The sequence below is a fragment of the Heloderma suspectum genome, chromosome 1 (assembly GCF_057233095.1).
Source record: "Heloderma suspectum isolate Gila_16-S chromosome 1, 16-S_ref, whole genome shotgun sequence".
NCBI lineage: Eukaryota > Metazoa > Chordata > Lepidosauria > Squamata > Helodermatidae > Heloderma > Heloderma suspectum.
In genome coordinates, this window is record NC_139458.1 from 62,860,811 (window position 1) to 62,884,785 (window position 23,975).

The following is a 23,975-nucleotide window of genomic DNA, read 5'->3' on the forward strand; positions in this document are numbered from 1 at the left end:
TACAGCACAAGATGAAGTGATGAAACTCATCCTTAACTAATGTAGACTAAACACCCATCCTTAACTCAGCTAGTCTGAAGCTCAACCTTACAAGCTTTTAAGACAAGTATAAAGTACTTTAATTAATCCACTATGAGAATTACTTATAAAGGAAACTTTGGCTCTAAGGATCTTGCTTCATTCTGAAGACTGGCACTGCAAAGTTTACAAATGCACTACATATAATCAGTTGCAGGAATGGAATACAAGTCTGAGTGATTACAGCACCTTGTGGACAAGTGATGGATCATGGTTCTGATCCCACATAGCACAACATGGGATTTGAGCAGCCAAAAACTTAAGAAAATTAGTTATAATTATAACTCCTTATATATTCCTTTTTTCTTTTTTACTCAAATGGGAGCTGCAAGGTCAACCCATACACCACTGAAAACTGTTTCCCAGCACTGCTCTTGGAGGTTGTATAACCCACACAAATGATTTGCAAGGAGTGTGCAAGGACTATTGTCATAGGGCATTTCTCTACCTCTGTGAAATTATAAAGCCTATGCTCAGGAAACAAAGAGCCAGTTCACATGATCAAAACAGCCCACTGTAGGTTGGTGAGCTGCAGAGCTTGCTGGCTAGCATTTTACACATTTAACCCCCGACTGAAGGATGTTGTTGCACCCGAGCCCAGCCACTGTGAGTCATGCAAGAGTTAAACAACCCTCGCATAACGCTACAACAGACCCTCGCATAACCCATGATGGCTAGGTTCAGACACAACAAACACACACACTCCCCAGTCGGGGGCTGAATATGCAAAGTGCTGGTCAGCACGCACCGCAGCTCACCGTGGCTTAAACAACCCATGGTGGACTGTTTTGATCATGTGAACTAGGTCATAGGGTAGGTATCTTTATTTATTTGATTTATACCCCACCTTTCCACCAAGAAAATGGAACTCAAACAATTCTGACCCAACAAGGCAACAATGGAATCTTCAACTACCAGTAAGCAACGGTGTATTTGTTCTCTGACCATCCATGTCCAATCAAACAAAAGGATGATGAAAAGTAGCAGCTCACCTGAGGAAGGTAAAGGAGTGTCTATTAGAAAAGGGACTATAAACCCAATGCATCTTATTTCACAACTCAAGCCATTTCTGCAGGACTTGAAAACTCTGTAACTAATGCATCACCATACTAATGCCTAGGAAGAATGTATAGTTGTGGTAGAATAAGCTGCAATTGCACAGAATCCAGCAATACTGTATATGATCCACCTAGCGGAAACTTGAGAAAATACTGCCCTTGTTTTATGTGACAGCTGCAGCGATCTGACAAAATTCTCTATATGTTGTCTATTTGGAATGAGTAAAGTTAGTGCAGGTCAGATGTCCTGTCTCTATTAAGAGGCACCTCAAAAATGAATGATTGGCTTAAAGTGAAACCTGAAACAACTCTGAAGAGTCTTGTGCAGATAGAGAACAACCATGTTCATCTGCAAACTACAGAAGGCACAAATCAAAGAGGAGAAGTTTCAGGTCCCGCGTAGGTGGAGAACAACAAAAAAGTAGAAAAATTGCAGAGGTCCTTTAAAATGTGTCTAGTGATGGGTTGTGAAAACACCATGGAGAATTCTGTGGGTGGATGATAAGCTGATATGACAGATAGAGGGACTGTGACAGAAGGCATCAAAAAGTTGTGATGCTTCAGACTGCAGAGAATATCCCTGGAGGATGCAGGAAGAAAGAAGTCCATGGAAGTAACTCAAGCTGCAAATACTTGCCATTTAAGAAAATAAGACCATTTAGTGAAGACTATCTGGATTTCAGCAGGACAAGTATTTACATCAAAGCTGAGTGAGATGATTTCCACGCAGCATTGTATGCACTATGTTACTAAATGCAAAGAAACAAGATTGAATGCTGCATTTGGTTCCTTCTCAGATAAAAGGTCTCCGATAGAGAAGGCACATCAGAGGGCCCTCATGTGACCCCACTTTGGTAGAGACTTGCTGAAGAGCTGGATAGGACTGTCCAGTGAAGGAATTGATGAACTGTGACGTGAATTACACTGTACTGAAGACTCTCAGCATACTGTGACTCTGGCAAATGAGCCCATTAAGGGATTCATCTCTATGGGCAGCTATCAGACAAATGTGGATCTAAACACACATGTGCCATAAAGATGAGGCATGAATTTCATGGAGGAGGATAGTGAAATGTGGCCTCAAAAGCTAGGTAGGAGAGTTTTTCATGGCCAGTATGTAATCTTGAAATTTAAGAACCTGATGTTCTCCAACTCCCACTAGCCTCGAGGGAGCTGCACTGTGCCCCTAAATTTGTGAAGCAAGTGTTGTACAGGAGACAGTTTAGACAAGGGGCATCACACTTAGAAAGGTGCTGAGAGGCCAGTCCAGTCCTATCCTTGGTCTACCCATTAGGTTTTTCTATGCAAACATCCACACCATTCACCTAGTTTTTCCATGTGAGCTGGAACCCCAATTGTGCAGGGTTCAGGTAAAGGTCTACGTGAGTAGGCTTTACCCTACAGACCTTAAGCGTGTACATTGGAAGCAGGGCTGAAGGGTCATGTGACCTCAGGGATGAGGCCAGCAGCACAGCCACCCAGCTTGGAGTCACTGCTTGGAGGGGAGACCACCTGGGAACTGCATGAAGCCACCCTGAGTTCCACAATGGAAGAAAAGTGGGATATAAATGTAATACATAAATACATAAAAATAATCATTTAAAACTAAAAGGGGAAAAACTAGTAGTTAAATCTGATACTTTATTTCATTCCCAAAACATTAAAAATACTGAAGCATACAAAGAGAATTATTCACTTATGCCTTTCTTCCCCAAAAGAGGTCAACTATGCTACATATGTTCATTTAGACAAAATATAGCTAATATTTGTAAATGCTTACATACACTTCCTTCAATCTATATATAAGCAAAGCCCATCATAAAACATTAGACAGATCAATCACTCAAATTTTACTCAGCCATCATGCATTTGCTCCACCAACATACCATAATGCAACGAAACTTTACAAACTCTAACGTACTTTGAATGGCTTTAGGACAGAGCTGAACTAATAAAAATGAAGTCACCTCCATGTTTCTCAGGGGAAAGAGTGAAAGGAAAGTTGCCCACTTCATGGGAGACGGCTCCCTTCACTTTTTAATTAACTCTTGCAAGACACACACCAAGACATGCTGATGAATATGGCCTGGGTAAAAATTCTTTATGAAGCAAATTAGGGTACCCAGCTCATATGTTTATCGTACATCTCACACTACTGACTTTCTACAAAAATAGGTTTTGCTATAGCAAATGGCAAAGCAGAAGGGAACAATATGGTTAACCACGGGAAGCATATATAGACTCCAAGTTCTTTCAATATATGCAAATGTAACAAAAGCAAGGACTTCATATAGGAAGGAAAGTGGTGAAAAGTGAATTACTAGCATGTCTTTTTCAGGTTATCCCATCTGTTTTCATTTTATTTAAAGGACTCCACAAGCCAATAGGGAGAATAAGAACTGAAGGCAGAGTTGTCCTAAAAGAACCAAAGACTTCTTGGCTACACTTCCTCTTTGCATGCATACAAGCCTGCTCTGTGGTTTACAAGCATCATTACAGATTGATGCTGCAATCCCATGCACATTTACCTAGGCATAAACCCTATGGAATGCAATGGGACTTACATCTGAGTAAACATGCATAGGATTGCACTGTGTTATTTATACAGGCAGAATCTCTCAGCTTTAGGAATCCCATGGACTACACTTCAATGTTTTCATCACGGCAGTCTACATAGCAAAAAAGATAAGGTACTTTTGAAAAGCAAACAATAGGTTGTCACTTTTGTAATGGGAACTCCTGTAGCACCAATAGTCTTGCTGGATGTATTTCCCATCCAGCCAAGTTACTGACAGCAGGCACCGTTCACCTGTTTGCATCTTCATGGACCGAGTCCGGACAATACACTTCCCCATCCTTCTTCTATAGGCGGTAGTGGTGAAGTAAGAGTGTGCCATCCCAACTCTGAGACCATCAGACATCCACACATAGGTATGTTTGAACAGAGTGTACATGCATAAAATCCTGCTCACATAAGCCCAGAACATGTCATTATTTCCAGATTTTATCTGGGTTATCCAGTATCCAGTTCACACCTACATGCATATACCTCAAATGTTATCTAATACATGGGCATCTAATGGGACAGGTGTGTACTTAGTACCTCACTACACAAAGGAGAAAGATCAGGGGAAAGTATCCAAATAAGATCATGCTTGCCCTCAAGTCTATTCAATCTAATGACTGCTACGTCTTTTAAGAACTGAACTGAAGAACTGAACTGAAGAAAACTAGAAATCCTCAATCATCATCATTCTCTCTATTTCTGAAGCTGTTGATCCCTGGTAGCCAGAACATCCATATAGAAGAGGGAATTGTCAGCAGGGTTGGGGTAATCCCAAGGGTTTGTAAGTATCCTAAAAAAATCTTTAGGAAAAAAAACTTAAGGAAAGAAACCCCTGAACTAGCCCAATGACAACTAACCATACTATTGCACTCATGTCCTGCTTGTGGGCTTCCCATGGGCAGCTGGTTGGCCACTGTGTGAATAGAATGCTGGACTAGATGGACCTTTATCTGATCCAGCATGGGTCTTCTTAACTGTGTTGAGTAGCCACAGAATGTTCACTTGATTGATGGGGAAAAATGGAGAACCATGGAATATCCTGGATTGAGGACATGGCTAACTGACTAGAACACTGAACAGGAGCACTTCACATTAGAACATTTTGTTTGCACCTCTTGCACAATTTTTCCCTGTTCTGATTCATATCCAAGTCTGCTTCTTCCATGCACCTTAAGTTATCTGTGCCTTTGTGAATGGCTTATCTTGTTCTTGTCTATATATTCTTTTCTTCTTCTTCTTCTTCTTCTTCTTCTTCTCTCTCTCTCTCTCTCTCTCTCTCTCAGGATACTACATTGGATTATATTTATCCTAAAAATGCCCACACAGAGGAGAAAAATGAGAGTAAAGGTGAAAGATGGCCTCTAAAGTACCATTTCCCCCCAAACACATCTGACAAGGATCTTCCTTATTATTGTTAATAATGTGAACTGTGGCACTAAATGAATTAAAGTGACAACAGTATGGAGGAAATATGTCTGGAACAAAAAAGGTCAAGTGCATTTACATTCCACGGTGCAAGAACAGACTATGAAAGCTCTGCCTACCAATGTAATTACTGTAGTATGTGCTGGTTAAGCAGCAAACAAGGGATTTAAAGGGGATGGGCAGGTAAAGAAAAGGAGAAAAGGTAACATGATACTCTTTCCAGGCATCCACATAGTTTAACAAGAGAATACAATAATAGCTAAGAGTTAAAAGCCATCAGATACGCATGCAAGGCAAATCATTTTAACTAATTTTATTGAAGATAGCAGCTTTTCTGCATATAAAAGCCATGTATTAAAATGCCCTCTCTTATTTCCAAGAAAGTTAGCTATTATGGGGGATGAAGGGAGAAAATACATATTGTAGTCATTGCTTTTCTATATGCCATTGAAAAAGTTGTGATACACATTTCCAATTAGTGAAGAAAAATAGCGAAATGAACTGCTTTAGATGCCAACAGATTGTATATCAGCTTTAATGTGCAATGACGACATCAGAATCAAGCAATGCAAAAGCATGTTTAATTTGCTAAAAAGGAAATAGTCATTGTTCATGGTTGAGTAAATGTAAGAGATGCACTTGGATTTTCTGGGGGACGGATACATATGGAGAGGAGAATTATCTAACATATCCCCCCCGCCCAGCTTGCGCTATATGTCTCATTCAAGTTTTGTGTACCTTGTAATGACCAAGTATATAGAAAGCGAATATAACCAGCATTTCAACAGAGTGTCCTGCCTTCCTCCCATGCTCAGAGTTCAGTAAAAAGAGTGTTTTTGTATATAGTTTAGAAGCAGACTTGGTCAAGCAACATCATGATGAACTATCAAATAAATGGAGTACAATGGAAGCAGCCAGCAACACTGGAGATACCTTCAGAGCCAACATCAGGTTTGAAGGGGACCTAGGAAGGTCCCCCTCAGCACACTCCACCTCCAAGCTTACCAGGTGATGGGCAGCAATGCTGAAAGCACTGCAGATGCAGCCTCCCGGCACTCTCTCAGCCCACCACTTGAAATGTAAGTGCCAGGCAAGGCAGCTGCCACCACCATCTTGATTATCCCCCAAAGCTTTGGGGGTAACAAAAATGGCCACAGCTGCTGCTCTGGTGCTTCCCTTTAGAGTGGCAAGCTTTAAAAAGATTTAACATGTTTTAAAAGAGAGGTGGGTGTTTGCCATGGTGGGCTCTCTGGAATGTGTGAGCCCCAGTATTTGCCCCACCATGCTGAGTCCTGGCACCAGGCCCAGATACTATGGGGGTCTCAAGTAAAAGGAGAGAAAGTAAAAAGGCAGCCATCACGTCTATAGGGCTTCCCTCATAGAAAACTGCAACTGCCAAGTACAACAGAAACTTGTTACAGGAAAACACTGTGCTGTACTCTAGAACTCTGTGGCCTTTAGTTCACAAACAACACTGTAAAGTCTTTGGCAGCTTTAATATGAACATAGTAAAGATACAGCAAGAACCCTAACACAGAGCCCATTGCTTCCAATAAACATAACCTTGACCATGAAGCCAAGGTCATCTTCTATGTCCTAGTAAGATCCTGATACAAAGGAATCACCCTTGTAGCCCAATGGAGATGTCTTACTGTGCAAACCCCTATCTTGTTTCTTTTAACCACCAATTATCTGCATATTTTAGGTACCCCCATATTGGTTAAATAAATGTCATACTGTTGTATAAATACATCAAATCTGTAATAAATTCCTGTGCTACTTGTTAAAATGAGGATATCCATTTAAGAAGAAAAAGGGGCAACTTTAAGTAATAGTCCCCACTGATTTTATTTTATGCCGCCTTTCAATACAGCATATTCCCCAGGGTGGCTCACAATCGTAAAAACCAATACATATTCTCTCTCTCTCTCTCTCACACACACACACACACACACACAATTAAAACAGTAAATAAAACCTAGCAGCAATACAGATGGGTGGCTAATCAATCAATCAATCAATCAATCAAACAAACAAACAAACAAATAAAAATCATGAGAGCCTGACAGTTTAAAAAACAACAACCCCTAACCATTAAAAGTCTGGTAAAATCATAAGGTCTTCACCAAGTGCTGAAAAGATAGCAAAGTAGTAAACCTCCCAGGGGAGAGAATTCTACAAATGTGATGTCATAACTGAGAAGGCCCTCTTCTCTAGCTGCCAGCCACCTCACCTCAATGGTGGGGTACCCAGGGGAAGGATTCTGAAGATCATCTCAGTCCACAGGTAAGCTGGTGTGGAGTCAGAGGTTGCTTCAGATGCTCTGATCCCAAGCCGCAATGGGCTTTAAAGGTAAGCATCACCACTGTGAATTGTGCTCAGAAACAGCACAACAGAAAATTTCTGTTTCTGAGCACAATTTCTGAGCAAATTGTGCTCAGAAACAGCACTGTGGGTAACCAGTGAGATATGTTCCCACCAATTGGTCCTTGTCATAAGTCTTTTAGCTGTATTTTGAACTGAAGTTTCCAAACAGTCTACAAAAGCAGCCCCACATACAACAAACTAGTCTAATCTGGAGGTTACCAGAACATAGGTAACTGTGTCCAGGTTCTCTCTTTCCAGATGGGGCCTTACCAAGCAGAAGGCACTCCAAGGCTCTGATGCTCTTTGGACCCCAGTAACAAAGCTGGATCCTGAAGCACTGCCAAGCTGTTCTCCTGATCTTTTATAGGGGATGCAGCCATATTCAGAACAGGTTGACCTCCACTACCCTGGCTAGCCAAACAACCCACCCACACTACTTCAGCCTTGTCTGGACTGATTCTCACTCTATTAGCCCTTAGCATTTCCATGATGAGTATTTTGAAATATATCCTTTCATTTTTGTCCACTGAAAGGCCTAAACTATAGATATAGCAATCATCACCTTAAAGAAGGTGATGATTAAAGAAGTAAAGAAGGAAGACAGTCTGAGGAATGATTTAAAGTGCAGTGATTATACAAACTTTTCCAGTGGGGTGTTGTCGGAAAAGATCCTAACTTGAAAATCAAATCCAGTGTGAAAAATGTACCTAAAGCACAGGTAGATCAGTCTGACGAGCTAACTATTTTTATGTGCGATTGCTTTCAGTCAAAGGAAACCTATACGGAAACGGTAGGTATGAGGATGTAACTACCTCGTATCTAGCATTTTTAATAGGTGCTAAAACTTAGAAGGCAGAGATGTACTTGGGATACTGCCTATACCTATTGTAATAAGTTAGACGTTAATAGCAATGATGAGCTGTTATGAGCTCTGATGTGTCATGGATTCTTAGAAGAGACTGAGGATCAAACTAATCACTCTAGGTACAGCTTATTAGACTAAAGGTCGAAGGTATCCATTATCCAGTACTGTCCTGCTAAAGATACTCAGTAAAAAATAGTCAGCAAAATTGGTCCTTCAGTGATCACCCTGAACTTTTATTGTGCACTTTCCCCTTACACTTCATAAGAAAAAGTGATATTGCATGAACTTGTGCTAAAGGTATCCATATGATAAAAGTGCACTTTAAAGGCTACTTTTTGTCCTGAAAAATCTGAATGAATTTAAAGTCTTATGGTTCCATTTTTGGATATACTTTACAGAGAAAATGTAAAATGAAAATGAGCTGTAATGGTTCACATCCTTACAACTTTGTGAGCAGATTTTTAAAAGTGTGGCAATAGAACTGGAGATTAATCTGCTTAAACAATATGTTTCAGCAACCAGCTAGTAGCATTATAAGCTGATGGTGTATTTCTTTTCCACTACTGGCTATCAGGATTGGCTGGGCTTGAAGCAAGAAGCTTGAACTCTAAAGCCAATGCCCTTCCTTGGCTGCCACCTAAAGACTATGGCACCCCTCTGTTTCAGTCAGTTCTAGGTCACGTGACAGTCCCAACTCCCAAGAAGCTGCTGACTAAAACGTGCTGAAACTGACTGGAAGCTATACCCACTTTCAGCACAGCTATCATATTTGGCCTGAGCAGCAAGGTACTGCTAGACTGTGATCCTGCATTTTCTGCTCACTTAGCTGCATGCTGCCCCCTGCTGCTACCTCCTGCTCTGTTGATTTATCTTCTGGCTTCTGACCTTTTCTTGCCTCTGAATTCTTTTCTTGCCTCTGTCCTTTCCAAAAGCACCTCGATCAAATGCCCTTATAACAAGCCAGTTGCCCTTGATTGTTAAGAGCTATTGATGTAGCATAGTGGCTAAGACACTGAGCTGTAAATCAGTAAGTCCCTGGTTCGAATGTTGCCACTGCCTGAATCTCTAGGTAGCTTTAGGCAAGCCACTCTCTCTCAGCCTCAGTCCCACCATTTGCAATATGGAGCCTAGTAATAATGACTTACCTTACAGGGCTGATGTAAAGGTTACAACTAGATAAATATGTGTGAAACATTTTGAATACTTCAAAGTGCTATACAAATGCTAAGCATTATTATTATTGTTGTTGTTGTTGTTGTTGTTATTATTACAATACAGGAGGCAGCCAAGACCCACCCCTGAAAACTCAATCTTGGCAGTACTGCTCACAACCAACAGCAGACAACAGGAGTTCAAAGAAGCACTTCTATGAAGCTGACTTCCTTGTGAGGAGTAGAAAGAGATTCAACAGGATTTCTGCCCAGGAAAAGCCTGGAGGAAACACATTATCCTCCTGAGAAGTAAAACTCACCACTACCAAATATTAATTTGTAAATGTGGTTTTTAAAAGAAAGAGTTCTAAAATTAATGTGTATTTACTTGTATAATTATGTGTTGTCTATAGTCTTGCACCTTCCTACTGATGTCATTAAACTAATGGAAAACAGAGCTATAGGAGGCTGTATGAGCATGCCAATGTTGATGAACGTCAAACTCAGGTTACATATTTGCTTATTCCTTTCACATCTGTGCAATGTGCCATTTAAGGCATTACCCCTCAGACTTTTAAATGTGTTATTCCAAATACATTTACTGCAATTTAGCTTAAAAGCAGCTTTGATTATTCATCTAAAAGGTAAAGTGGTAACCCATACCTTAACTTCTTTGCCATTTGATACGTTAAACAACCGTCATACCTTAAACCTACTTTATTAAAGCGCACAGTTATTAAAGCACTGCAGAATGGCCCCAGAGCACACATGCTCCATTAAATTTGCTTACATCTAATTATGCCTGCCCTAGGCAGGTGAGAAATTCAGCCTGATAAGATCTTTCTTTCTACCTGTAGCCAAAAAAACAACCCCCCAAAACCAAGGGCAGCCGTTTTCTATCTAATTACTATCTACAACTATTTATGGTATTTGTGCTTTAAAGGAAAATGCCACAAAGGACTCTTTGTGTACCAGCAAGCCCATTCTAACTTGTTCTGAGCTGCTGAGATACAAAGACAAGTTTATCTTGCTTAAGGGATGACACAGGTCACCAGCAATATCACTCCTGCAGGCATTTCTTATCTTGCTCAAGATTTACCCATCTCTAGGTTTTTGGGTTTCTTTAAAATGGGTTTTGGTTTATACATCAAAATACAACTTGCTGTTAAAAAAGTTGGGCTGAATTATAACACCATCCTAGAGGGCATTAAAAACCAAGCTAACAATGAAAATATAACTGATCATCATAAAGGACAATCTGAATGAGGCCAAATATTACTTTTCTTTGTATTTCTTAAAATATTTATAAATCTCTCTTCATCAAATAGATATCAAGGTGGTGACCAATAAGTATAACCAAAAATGGTCATATGACCTCAAAATAAAATAAAAACAGTAAAGTACAATCATAAAACAATTTTTAAAAAGCAGTAAATGCACAATAGTGCAGACGGAGTCAAAATGCCCAGGCTGGCCTTCCTCAACTTCATGCCCTCCAGATGTTTTGGATTATAAATCCCAGCATTCCTGTCCACTGGACATGCTGGCTGTGGATGATGGGAGCTGAAGTCTGAAACAACTGGAAGAAACCAGATTGGGGAAGGCTGGCCCAGGCAAGCAGACAATATTTGACCTGGTGCCAAAATTATTCTCGAGTCAGCATCAATTATACCTGTATAGGGAGGGTGTTGCACGAGCAGGATGCCATAACAGAGAAGGCTCTCTCCCTAGTTGTCACATAACATGTTGAAGGTACTTTGAAAAGAACCTCCTCAGGAGACCTTAAGACAAAGGCAGGCTGGTATAGGGAACAGCGTACCTTCAGGTATAAGAGTTCCCAAGCAGTTCAGGGCTTTACAAGCATGAGTATCTTGAATTGGGCCTGGAAGCAAGTAGGTAACCAGTGCAGCTCCCTCAGAAACAGTGGGCAGTATCCAACTGGGGCCTTCTGCATGTGGCCCGCCCCACCAGTTCTGGTCGACATGTAGCCAGTCCCTCTGGCCCCGGTTCGCAAGTGGTCCCTACCGCTTGCACGATATAGTGCTTCCAGGGGCAAGGAGTAAAACAAGCAGAAATTCTTGTTTCTGGAAGGATGGAGGTCACTGGGGCCCTGCCCCTTCCAGAAACAAGCACTTCTGTTCGTTTCATGACTTGCCACCTGAAGCGCTATATAGCATCGCGGAAGCTGTAGGGGCCACTTGCAGGTTCTGCCCAGTGTAATGTGATCTCCTCTGAGTGTACCTATTAGCATTCTAGCACTCTGCACTAGTTGACACTTTCAGGTCTTCAAGGGCAGCCCCATGTACAACACATTACAATAATGCACTCAGGAGGTTATCAGAGCATGGGCCACCATAGCCCATAACTACTGTCCAGGAATGTAGCTGGCGAACCAGCCAAAGCTGGTAAAATGCTCTCTGAGCTGCCAAGGCCACCTGGGTCTCAAGTGACAAAACTGGATCCTGGAGTACCCTCAAGCTACACATCTGCTCTTTCAAGGGGAATGCAACCTCATCTAGAACAAGTCCAGTTCCTGGACATGAGAACCATCTACTCACAGGGCCTCCGTCTTGTTGGGATTCAACTAGGGGAGGGACCGTAGCTCAGTGGTAGAGCACCTGTTTTGCATGCAGGTCAATCCCTGGCTTCTCCAGGTAAGGCAAGGAAAACGCCTGCCTGAAATCCTGGAGAGCTGCTGCCAGTCAATGTCGACACTACTGGGCTAGATGGACCCATGGTGTGACTCAATATAAGGCAGCTTCCTATGTTCCTAACTTTAGTTTATTGCTGCCTCCCTCCAGCTTTTATGCTTTGTAGTCATACACGAAGCTTAGTAATGCCCTTGCTCCACAATATTACACTATAAAACCAATTATTTTCTGTTTCTTGGACCTAAGCAATAGATATTCTCTTGCCTTCTTTAAAGATACTGGACTTCTTTCTTAATGAAAGGCAAGAATCATGCTGCAAGAACTGACATAGGTAATTTTGTTAACACAGTACCAAATCCTGCCAACTAAAAGACTTTCCTCTAATTTGTAACCAAAGACAGATTTTTAAAAATTATTTCTCTTCTTTTGTATAAATGTTAAGAAAACAGAGAAAGGGCCTACGATGGTCTCATGTTACTGTTCACACCAGAAGTGCTGTAAAAACAAAATGATTCCAGTGAAGTATCACAGCTGAGGAAGAATTAATATTTTATTACCACTTCTAATAGATAGTCAAGTTCCAACATAATACATGTTATATATAATATAGCAAGGCTGAAGTTTCTCTGTTAGCTCTTACCAGTGTTACCCTCAAGACATGAATTCTTGCTTTAAAAGAAGGGGAAAAGGAAAGCATTAAATGCTTAGCAGAAACGGTTCACCTCATAGATGACTATATGACTTGATTCATACCAAGATTATACAACACAATTTATCAGAAATATATTTTTATCCACCCATGTAGAACAGATTCTTTCCTATTATACTGGTCATTCCTTGGTCTAATGGGCCACAAACCTCTACTGACCCCAAAAGGAAAAAGGTCCTTTTATCAAATTTTACACCTAAAACCTCATATAATACTTTTATGTGAAATACTGCTCAGAGGCTTGTAATTCTGAAATGATGTATTGTCCTATTAATATGTTTCTCATCAGTTTGTGTGGTTCAAGTATCCACACACCATTCAATAAACCTGACTTCAATATTGTGCTTCGACAGATCTTTGTGACCGGTCAAACCATCTCCCATAGTAGGTCAGTTCAATGTTAAAATCACATTTTGGTTAATGAAAGTCAAACAACTGATTCTGATCTCTATGGTAAAATTACACTCTTCTAATTATCTTCAGACACACAGTGCCTTGTATATGAAGTATGTTTAATACACTTTTTGAAATGCTACAGTAAAGAGGCTAACATTTTAGGCTAACACTCCAATTTTACATTTATCTGGGGTAAAAGCAATCAGCCTCAAGTCATTACCAAAGTGGTAAATGTCCCATGCAGTCCTGTGCTGTGATGGATCCACATGCAACATATTCCCATTCAAAGGACAAAACCAGGACTGGCCCCCACTAAAATTTCAGGATAAATGTTCTTCCTTCTATCTTAGGCACAACCTACCCTTTAAGGTAGAATGGTGAAAGAGAACAGTTCGTATGATCGAACAGCCCACCGTGGCTTATTTAAGCCATGGTGGGTTGCAGTGCTGGTGGCCATTTTGAATATTCAGCAGCAGGCCATAGCTTGTTGTGTCATGCGAACCGGGGTGGTGGGGGTTGTGTGAGGGTAGAATATTTGACCGAATAACAAATCTTGCCTGGCACGCACCATAACTCACTGTGGTTTAAATATTTAAGCCACAGTGGGCTGTTTTGATTGTGCGGACCAGATCACTATGACAGGAAGCAAGTAGCATGGCAGGAGGAAGGACAGAAAATGCAAGAAGAAAAAATGCTGCAACAAAAGCAGGGGTGGCCCATCACCCTGCCACTAATTAGTTGCAAGACTGTTTTGGTCCTTGCAAAATTATGTATCAATTGCTGTTAGTAAATTTTTACTTACACCCTTTCATCAGAGTTGGTTATACTTTATCGTGATAATGGTCCTGTGTCTAGCAATCCATTTGTATCACTCATAGATGAGCAAACTGTAAACTGTTGCATTATGTATGAACTTTTATTGAAAAACACACACTCACTGAGCAAATTTAATGATGGCCATCAAAATGGCTTCTCACCTTTTCCACTGTCAAGGCTGAAAAATATTTATCATTGACAAGTTCCATTAATTGTTTAGACATATAGCCATACAACTGAAATTCTTCATATTTATATTTTATACTTCACTGATCCCTGGTACAGTTTTCTTTTTTTTACTTAGTCTTAACAACAAAACAAAATTTTGTATTTGTATGATTATTCTTATCTGCTTGTTAAGACAACGTACGTTTTAGCATAGTTACTACTACAGATTTACATTCTTACCAAAAGCTGCTACTTTTATGATTATTGCTTGAATGTTCGAGGATATAATTTCTTTGAACAAAGTTTCTTGATTCTGACGCCAAAGGTAAGCTAAGGGCTGCAGGGCAAGCCTCTCGCACCTATGTGAACAAAGAAAAAGTGGCTGTTATAATCCTCTTGCACTCAAACACAGGTCATTCAACTTTCTATGATTGCTACTTTTTAACCTAGCAAATTATGACAGTCCAGCCATTTCTACATCGTTGGAACGAAAAGAGAACTTCTCTAGTCATATCATTTCAAATATTAAATACAGAGCTGGTCTTCTATGTACTCAAAACAACACTGGAGCACTAAGTATCACTTGGGGTCACTGTACGCAACAGTATTTGCTCAGCTTGACCTTGTACATATATTTTAGACAATTTACCCCAAGACCCAACAAGAAAGGATGGGCCTGTATACATGACACCTGTATTGTTAGAGACAAAGATTTATATAAAATAGGGAACGTGTTATATTCTTATCTTCCCTTTGTTCGATAGGATGCATTTTTCCAAGAGTTCAGATTTGTATTTTATCCATTATAAATTTGCAGCACCACCCCTACAATTATATATTTAGTGCCATACAAAAATTTAAATGAAAGGAATTGAAGCATACCCATCCCAAAGTTAACTTCAAGCATACCCTTCCCAAAGTTAAGCAGCCAAGCCCACAAAAAAGCCAGCTATGCTGTCCCAAGGAAGAAACAATTCTGTGAACAGCCTGTAGCACAATAGGCTAAGAAATATGTCTAAAAATCATGACAGAGTTGAAAATAAGGTGGAAGGGAGAGAAAAGATTTTAGAATAATAGGCACATTACTTTTAAATGCATTCAAATGTGTTTCAATTCTTTAAAACACCCCTGCTTAAAACTGGTATGTATGGGAGGTGTTATTGAGACAGATAATTCAATGGCACTGTTTTAATATATTTCTGAAAATGAACACATTTGAGACCTGCTAACAGACTTAACTTAAAAGCAGACTTAACTAAAAAATAGTTCAGTGAGCTACGCAATAAACCAGTGATGACAAATACACTGATCTTAATGGCTGCACCAACTGGCGTCATGTTCTACTCAGAGCTTTCCATTTCTCTTTCTTATATATAACCCATGCCTTATTCACAGTCACAGTGCAATCCTTTACTTGTCTACTCAGAAGTAGGTCCCACTGAGTTCAATGCGACTTACTCCCAGGTGAATATATTGCAGCCATAGTCGCAGTTCAATTTTGCTTGCTCTTGTAATAAAAATGTTGCAAGGAAACTTTATTTAAACAAACAACATGTTTATTTAAACAAACAACTTTGGGGAGATTTAAAATTTGATTCCATTTCCTATCTAAAATAGACATAAATCATGAGAAAAAAATTGAAATGATCTAGAAAACAAGAACATTTCTAAAACAACAAGGAACATGAAAGAATGTGAATCAAAGTAATGTAAGCTGCAATACTACTGATATATATACACACACACACACACACAGGAAGGCCTGGCGTGCTGTGGTCCATGGGGTCACGAAGAGTCGGACACGACTTAACGAATGAACAACAACAACACACACACACACACACTTCTATAGGCACTGAACCAATAAATAAGAGCATATGTTCTTAATGTTGTTACTATGAATAGCGCTATTGACTTAAACAGGATTACTCACTCTAGTGAAGTTAATAGCGCAAGATCATATAGTCTGGGGATGGAACAATATGTTCTACTTTCTAGCAAAAATACCATGAAGTCTAGCATAAAGTTCTACTTTACTATAAAATCAAATCAAAAAGCTGTAATGCTTCTACCATTTAGTAAAACTGGAACCTCCCTTATACACCGCCACCAAAAAAGAAAAAAAAAGTGGAAACTTGGGCTGGGATCCAAAGATTTACTTTAAGAGTGCCCAACAACGTGAGCACACCCAGTTGGTTTGAGTTTCAATTTCCACCCCCACCCCCCATAAGCAGCTGTTCCTTGGACCATAGTGCAAACTGTTTTTGAAACTTCCCCTAATTCAAAAAGGTGTGCCACACAGCGTCAAAATTTGCTGTTAGAAAAACATGAGTCCAAAGCCCTCTTGGGCTCTCTGAAGTGATTGTGTGGTTCTTTGGAACTTAGCAACGATTTAAACCAAGTATGTGTCTCCCATATTTCATTTCACTTGTTTTATTTATTCCATTTATATCCTGAACTACAGCCACAAAAGGTGTCAACGTGGCTCCCAACAATAAAACGAAATCATAACAATTCAATGCAGTTACAATTTAAAAACTACTTTTTTAACAAAGAATCCACTCACTGAAAATAGTCAAGCAATACAAACAAAGAGTTAGGATCACTTCCCAAAAGTCCTCCTAAGGAAGGTATTTACAGGCAGGGGAGGCTGGTGTCTGAAACTGGGGCCTGCAGCCTCCCCTGTTTAAAGGCCTTTTAAACGTCAACATGGACCTTATCTGACAAGTCTCTAGGGAGAAAGTTTCACAGGACAAACAGCCTGGGATTGGGGCATCTAATGCCCCACCTTGTCCCCAATGAACCTGCCCGTCAATTAAGATCTTCAGAGATCCTTCTGCAGGTGCCCCCACCCTTCCTGAAGTCAGGCAAATGGCTGTGGGACAGACACACTTCTCTGGTGGCACCCAAATTATGGAATGGTGTAATTATGGAGACATGTTTGCCTGGTGCCAACTTTGTTACCTTTTAGGTGCCAGGTGAAGTCTGTCCATCCTATTCTCTCAAGCTTGTAGTGGCATTTGATATGGGCTGTTGCTTTTATCTTTTATCCTTTTATCTACTGGCTCTCCTGTTTTAGCTTGCCAGTCGTTGTTTAGAATTGTATGGAATAACTTTTATATAAGATTTTTTGTGTTTTATTTTGCAATACACATGGAACAATAAAAATAATGGTAAGAAACATTTCCATTGCTCCACAAATAATATATTTCTATTCAGTTCTTCACAAGAACAAAAGAGCAGCTTCAATCCAAAGGAGACACTAGTCGAAAAGGGAGCATGTTTACTGCTGCAGTTCCATCACTAAAATGCTTTTTGAAGCCTCCAAACATAAAATGTAGTTTTGCTGTGTAGCACTGGGTGCATCACTAAGAAGAAAAGGCACAAGCAAACCCATGCATCATGTAGGCATAACCTGGGGGATTACAAAGGCTTATGTCTCATTTCATCAGGACATGAGTGTAGGTTGGACTGAGATTTTAATAGATCACATGAAAAAACTAACAATGCAAAATACATGATTAAGGGCACAGTCCCATGTATGTTTAGACAGAAAAACGTCCTACAAGTCCCTGGCTGGGGAATGCTGAGAGTTGTTGAACTTTTTTCTGTCTAAACATGCTTAGGATTACGCCATGACACTCGTTCTTAATCTTCATCTCTAAACTGCCTTGAGACTGTTTTAGCCAGCAATGGTGCAACCACTGAAATGGCCCCATTTCTCACATATTCCACAGCGAATAAAACCAAAATAGTTCAAACTGTGAAATGTTTTCAGAAGGTTAAGACAGCTCATAGAAAACATTCTACCCAATTCTTATTCTGCATCAGTAAAAGAAGCAGCATGTACACTACCGGCAACATATGTCACTATAAAAACTGGAAATAAGATCAGCTGAATACAAATGAATTCACTTTTAAATAAGTGAATTTGTTTATTTTTAAGTTTTCTCCCAGAGGAGGCCACAGGAGCCACCATCACGTTACAAAACTAAAGTCACATTTAATTATTACAAAATATATAATAAAATTGTGTACGAAATGAATGGCGCTAAATATAAAAATGGTGGCAGAGCAGCTTTTAAACTAAACCCTGGAGGAAAGCCGACAGGAGCTGGGAAACATCTGGTCCAGGTTAAATCATTCCTAGGGGATGAAAATGAAAATGTTTTCGACTGCCCAAATGGAGACGAGGAGGAAATAAACCATAAGCATATGATGAAACATAATAGCCAATCAAAGAGGCCTAACAGCCATAGCAAAGAATGCACGCGCCAGAGACATCTGGGAAGGGACACCATGTATAGGTGCTTCTATGCAAATGCTAGAAGCCTCCAAGCCATTATTGGAAAGTTGGACTGCCTGGTTTTAAAGTAGAACCTAGATACATTGGGCAATACGGAAACCTGGTGGAATGGAGAGAACCAGTGGTATATGGTCATCTCTGGATATAAAATCTACTGGAAGGCCAGGGAAGTATGTCTGCATGCCAAAGAGGGTATAGTGTTGAGCAGACTAGAACACCTAAAAGCAGCAGACTCACAAACAGAAGCACTGTGGGTAACAATATCAGGCTCCAAAACTAATTCAGTACTAGGAACCATGTTATCGTCCCCAAGACCTGAACGCTCAGGGTGACCTTGAGACGGAAGACGAAATCAGGGAGGCCTCCAAACAAGGAAATGTTGTTATTTATTTGTTTATTTATTTATTTGTTTGTTTGTTTAATTTATAAATAGCCCATCTGGCTGGTCACTCAGCCACCCTGGGCGATGTATAAGCATATAATAAAACAGTTTAAAACAATAAAATTCTACAATAAAAACATTTTCTAAAATACCCCTGTTGTTGTTGTTGTTCAGTCGTTCAGTCGTGTCCGACTCTTCGTGACCCCATGGACCATAGCACGCCAGGCCTTCCTGTCCTGCACTCTCTCCCGGAGCGTGCTCAAGTCCATATTCATTGCAGCAGTGATGCTATCTAGCCATCTCATCCTCTGCCATCCCCTTCCCCTTTTGCCCTCAGTCTTTCCCAGCATCAGGGTCTTTTCCAGAGAGTTTTCTCTTCGCATTAGGTGGCCAATATATTTGAGCTTCAGTTTCGGTATCTGTCCTTCCAATGAGCACTCAGGGTTGATTTCCTTTAGGATGGACTGATTTGACGTCCTTGCAGTCCAGGGGACTCGTAAGAGTCTTCTCCAGCACCACAGTTTGAAAGCATCAATTCTTCGGCGCTCAGCCTTCCGTATAGTCCAGCTCTCACAGCCATACATTACTACTGGGAAAACCATAGCTTTGATTAGACGGACCTTTGTCGGCAAGGTGATGTCTCTGCTTCTTACTATGCTGTCTAGGTTTGCCATAGCTTTCCTCCCAAGGAGCAAGCGACTTTTAATTTCATGGCTACAGTCACCGTCTGCAGTGATCTTGGAGCCCAAGAAAATAAAATCTGTCACTGCTTCCATTTCTTCCCCTTCCATATGCCAGGAAGTGATGGGGCCAGATGCCATGATTTTCATTTTTTTAATGTTGAGTTTCAAACCAGCTTTTGCACTCTCCTCTTTCACCCTCAACAAGAGGCTCTTGAGATCCTCTTCACTTTCTGCCATTAGGGTGGTATCATCTGCATATCTGAGGTTGTTGATAATTCTCCCGGCAATCTTAATTCCAACCTCTGATTCATCCAACCCGGCGTTTCTCATGATGCACTCTGCATATAAGTTAAATAAGCAGGGCAGCCTTGTCGTACTCCTTTCCCAATTTTGAACCAATCGGTTGTTCCATGTCCGGTTCTTACTCTTGCTTCTTGACCCTCGTACAGGTTTCTCAGGAGACAGGTAAGGTGGTCTGGTACTGCCATCTCTTGAAGAATTTGCCACAGTTTGTTGTGATCCACACAATCAAAGGCTTTAGCGTAGTCAATGAAGCAGAAATAGACGTCTTTCTGGAATTCTCTCACTTTCTCCATGATCCAGCGAAAGTTGGCGATTTGATCTCTAGTTCCTCTGCCTCTTCAAAACCCAGCTTGTACTTCCGGTAGTTCTCGGTTCGCATACTGCTGAAGCCTAGCTTATAGGATTTTGAGCATCACCTTACTGGCATGTGAAATGAGCGCAATTGTGCGGTAGTTTGAACACTCTTTGGCATTGCCCTTCTTTGGAATTGGAATGTAAACTGACTTTTTCCAGTCTTGTGGCCACTGTTGAGTGTTCCAAATTTGTTGGCATATTGAGTGCAGCACTTTAACAGCATCGTCTTTTAGGATCTTAAATAGCTCAGCTGGAATACTGTCATCTCCGCTAGCTTTGTTGTTAGTAATGCTTCCTAAGGCCCACTTGACTTCACTCTCGAGGATGTCCATCTCAAGTTCAGTGACCACACTCTCATGGCTACCAGGGACATTCAGATCTTTCCTGTATAGTTCTTCTGTGTATTCTTTCCACCTCTTCTTAATCTCATCTGCTTCTGTTAGGTCCCTGCCTTCTTTGTCCTTGATCATGCCCATCTTTGCACAAAACGTTCCCTTGAGATCTCCAATTTTCTTGAAGAGATCTCTAGTCTTTCCCATTCTGTTGTTTTCCTCGATTTCTTTGCATTGTTCATTGAAGAAGGCCTTCTTGTCTCTCCTTGCTATTCTCTGGAACTCTGCATTCAGTTGGGTATATCTTCCCCTTTCTCCCTTGCTTTTCGCTTCCCTTCTTTCCTCAGCTACTTGTAAAGCCTCATCAGACAGCCACTTGGCTTTCTTGCATTTCTTTTTCTTTGGGATGGATTGAGTTGCTGCCTCCTGAACAATGTTATGGACCTCCGTCCATAGTTCCTCAGGCACTCTGTCTATCAGGTCTAATCCCTGAAATCTATTCCTCACCTCCACTGTATATTCATAAGGGATATGATTGAGGTCATACTTGAATGGTTTAGTGGTTTTCCCTACATTCTTCAATTTCAGCTGAAATTTTGCAACATTTGCACAGCAAGCTCCAGGTCTTGTTTTTACTGACTGTACAGAGCTTCTCCATCTTTGGCTGCAAAGGACATAATCAATCCGATTTCGATATTGACCATCTGGTGATGTCCATGTGTACAGTCGCCTCTTGTGCTGTTGGAAAAGAGTGTTTGCTATGATCAGCGTGTTCTCTTGGCAAAACTCTATTAGCCTTTGTCCTGCTTCATTTTGTGCACCAAGGCCATGCTTGCCTGTTATCCCGGTGATTTCTTGACTTCCTACTTTAGCATTCCAATCCCCTATGATGAAGGGGACATCTTTTTTTGGTGTTAGTTCTAGAAGGTGTTGTAGGTCTTCATAGAACCGATCAACCTCAGCTTCTTCGGCATCAGTGGTTGGGGCATAGACTTGAATTACTGAGATGTTGAATGGTTTGCCTTGGATTCGTACTGAGATCATTCTATCGTTTTTAAGATTGTACCCCAGTACTGCTTTTCCCACCCTTTTCTTGACTATGAGTGCTACTCCATTTCTTCTAAGGGATTCTTGCCCACAGTAATAGATATGATGGTCACCTGAATTAAATTCGCCCATGCCTGTCCATTTTAGTTCGCCGATTCCCAAGATGTCGATGTTCAGTCTTGCCATCTCCTGTTTGACCACCTCCAGCTTACCTTGATTCATTGATCTGACATTCCAGGTTCCTAAACAATATTGTTCTTTACAGCATCGGATTTTCTTTTCACCACCAAACACATCCACAGCTGAGTGTCCTTTCGGCTTTGGCCCAGCCGCTTCGCTCTTTCTGGCACTACTTGGAAATACCCTCTGCTCTTCCCCAGTAGTATATTGGACACTTTCCGACCTGAGGGGCTCATCTTCCGGCATCATATCTTTTAGCCTTGTGATACGTTCCATGGGGTTTTCTTGGCAAGAATACTGGAGTGGGTTGCACGTTTTTAATGCACGACGGAAGCTCATTAAAGAGGGGGCATGGCGGAGTTCCCTAGGGAGGGAGTTCCACAGAGTGGGGGCCACAACAGAAAAGGCCCTCTCCCTCGTCCCCACCAGTCTAGCTGTCCTGGCTGATGGGACAGAAAGAAGGCCATCCGAGGCTGATCTTGTTAAGCGGCCTGCCTGGTGTTGCTGGAGGCGCTCCTTAAGATAGGCTGGGCCTTAACCATATAGGGTTTTAAAGGTCAAAACCAACACCTTCAATTTGGCCCGGAAAACAACTGGTAACCAGTGCAACTCCTTCAGCACTGGAGTGATGTGATCTCGCCGGCGGCTGCCTTTAATCAGGCGAGCTGAGCATTCTGTACCAGCTGCAGCTTCTGAACCATCTTCAAGGGTAACCCCACGTACAGCACATTAGGTGTCTAAACGAGAGGAGACCAGGACATGTACTACCGAAGGTAGCAGATGGTCAGGAAGGAAGAGGCGCAGCCACCATATCAGATGGAGTTGGTACAGCGCTGTCCGGCTGACAGCTGACACCTGAGCCTCCATGCACAGCTGGGAGTCCAAAATGACCCCCAGGCTGCGGACCTGGTCTTTCAAGGGTAGCCGTACCCCATTCAACACCAGGTCAACATCCCACAGCCTCCTCTTGTCTCCCACCAAAAGTACCTCGGTCTTGTCAGGGTTCAGCTTCAGCTTATTCCTCCCCATCCAGCCACTCACTGTCTCCAGACATTTGGACAGAGATTCTACGGCCAACCTTGGTGAAGATTTGAACGAGAGGTGGAGCTGCGTGTCATCCACATATTGATGACACCGCACCCCAAACCTCCTGATGATAGCCCCCAGCGGCTTCACATAGATGTTAAATAGCATTGGGGAGAGGATGGAACCCTGTGGCACCCCACAAGTGAGCGGCCATGGGTCTGAAACCTCCTCTCCCAGTGCTACCCTCTGGTACATGCCGGAGAGAAAGGACCGGAACAACCGCAATACGGCGTCTCCAATGCCCAACCCCTCCAGGAGGTCCAGGAGGATACCGTGGTCAACGGTATCAAAAGCCGCTGAGAGGTCGAGGAGAACAAGGAAGGAGCATTCACCTCTATCCAGATCCCTCCTCATATCATCCACCAAAGCGACCAAGGCCGTTTCTGTCCCATGCCCAAGCCTGAAGCCCGATTGAAATGGGTGTAGATAATCGGTTCCTTCCAAGTGTGCCTTCAACTGCATCGCCACCACCCGCTCAATCACCTTGCCCAAAAATGGCAGATTCGAGACTGGGCAAAAGTTGTTCAGAACCTGGGGATCCAAGGAGGGCTTCTTTAAGAGTGGTCTTATCACTGCCTCCTTGAGGGCTGATGGCATCACTCCCTCCTCAAGGGAGGCATTCACCGCTGCCCTGATCCCCTCACCCAGCCTCTCTCTGCAGCCCATAATGAGTTATAATGGGTGACTTCAATTACCCCCACACTGACTGGATAAATGTATGTTCCAATCATGACAAAGAGGTTAAATTTCTCGATGCCCTAAACGACTGTGCTCTAGATCAGTTAGTCATGGAACCAACCAAAGGGAAGGCGACCCTGGATTTAATCCTAAATGGTGTTGCCCAGGACCTAGTACAAGATGAAAATGTTGTTGAACAATTGGAAACAGTGACCACAGTGCTATCAGATTTAATATATATTTAAGTGGAAAATTGCCAAGAATGTCCAACACAGTCACATTTGACTTCAAAAGAGGAAACTTCTCTAAAATGAGGGAACTGGTGAAAAGGAAGTTGAATGGGGAGTCAAGAGGGTAAAATCCCTTCAAAATGC

General features: G+C 41.5%; 1 protein-coding gene across 10 annotated transcripts in view; it reads right to left on the minus strand.

Annotated features, from left to right (window-relative positions):
• Window positions 1-23,975, minus strand: part of DPH6 (diphthamine biosynthesis 6) — a 372,137-nt gene that overhangs the window by 262,085 nt on the left and 86,077 nt on the right. For all 10 annotated transcript variants that reach the window (XR_014789202.1, XR_014789200.1, XM_084844448.1 and 7 more), the window contains exon 5: window positions 14,491-14,609. Coding sequence is in view for 8 of the 10 variants with exons in the window: in XM_084844448.1 (XP_084700574.1) it covers window positions 14,491-14,609 (119 nt within the window). In the remaining 2 variants the exon portion in view is untranslated. The remainder of the gene's footprint in view (window positions 1-14,490; window positions 14,610-23,975) is intronic.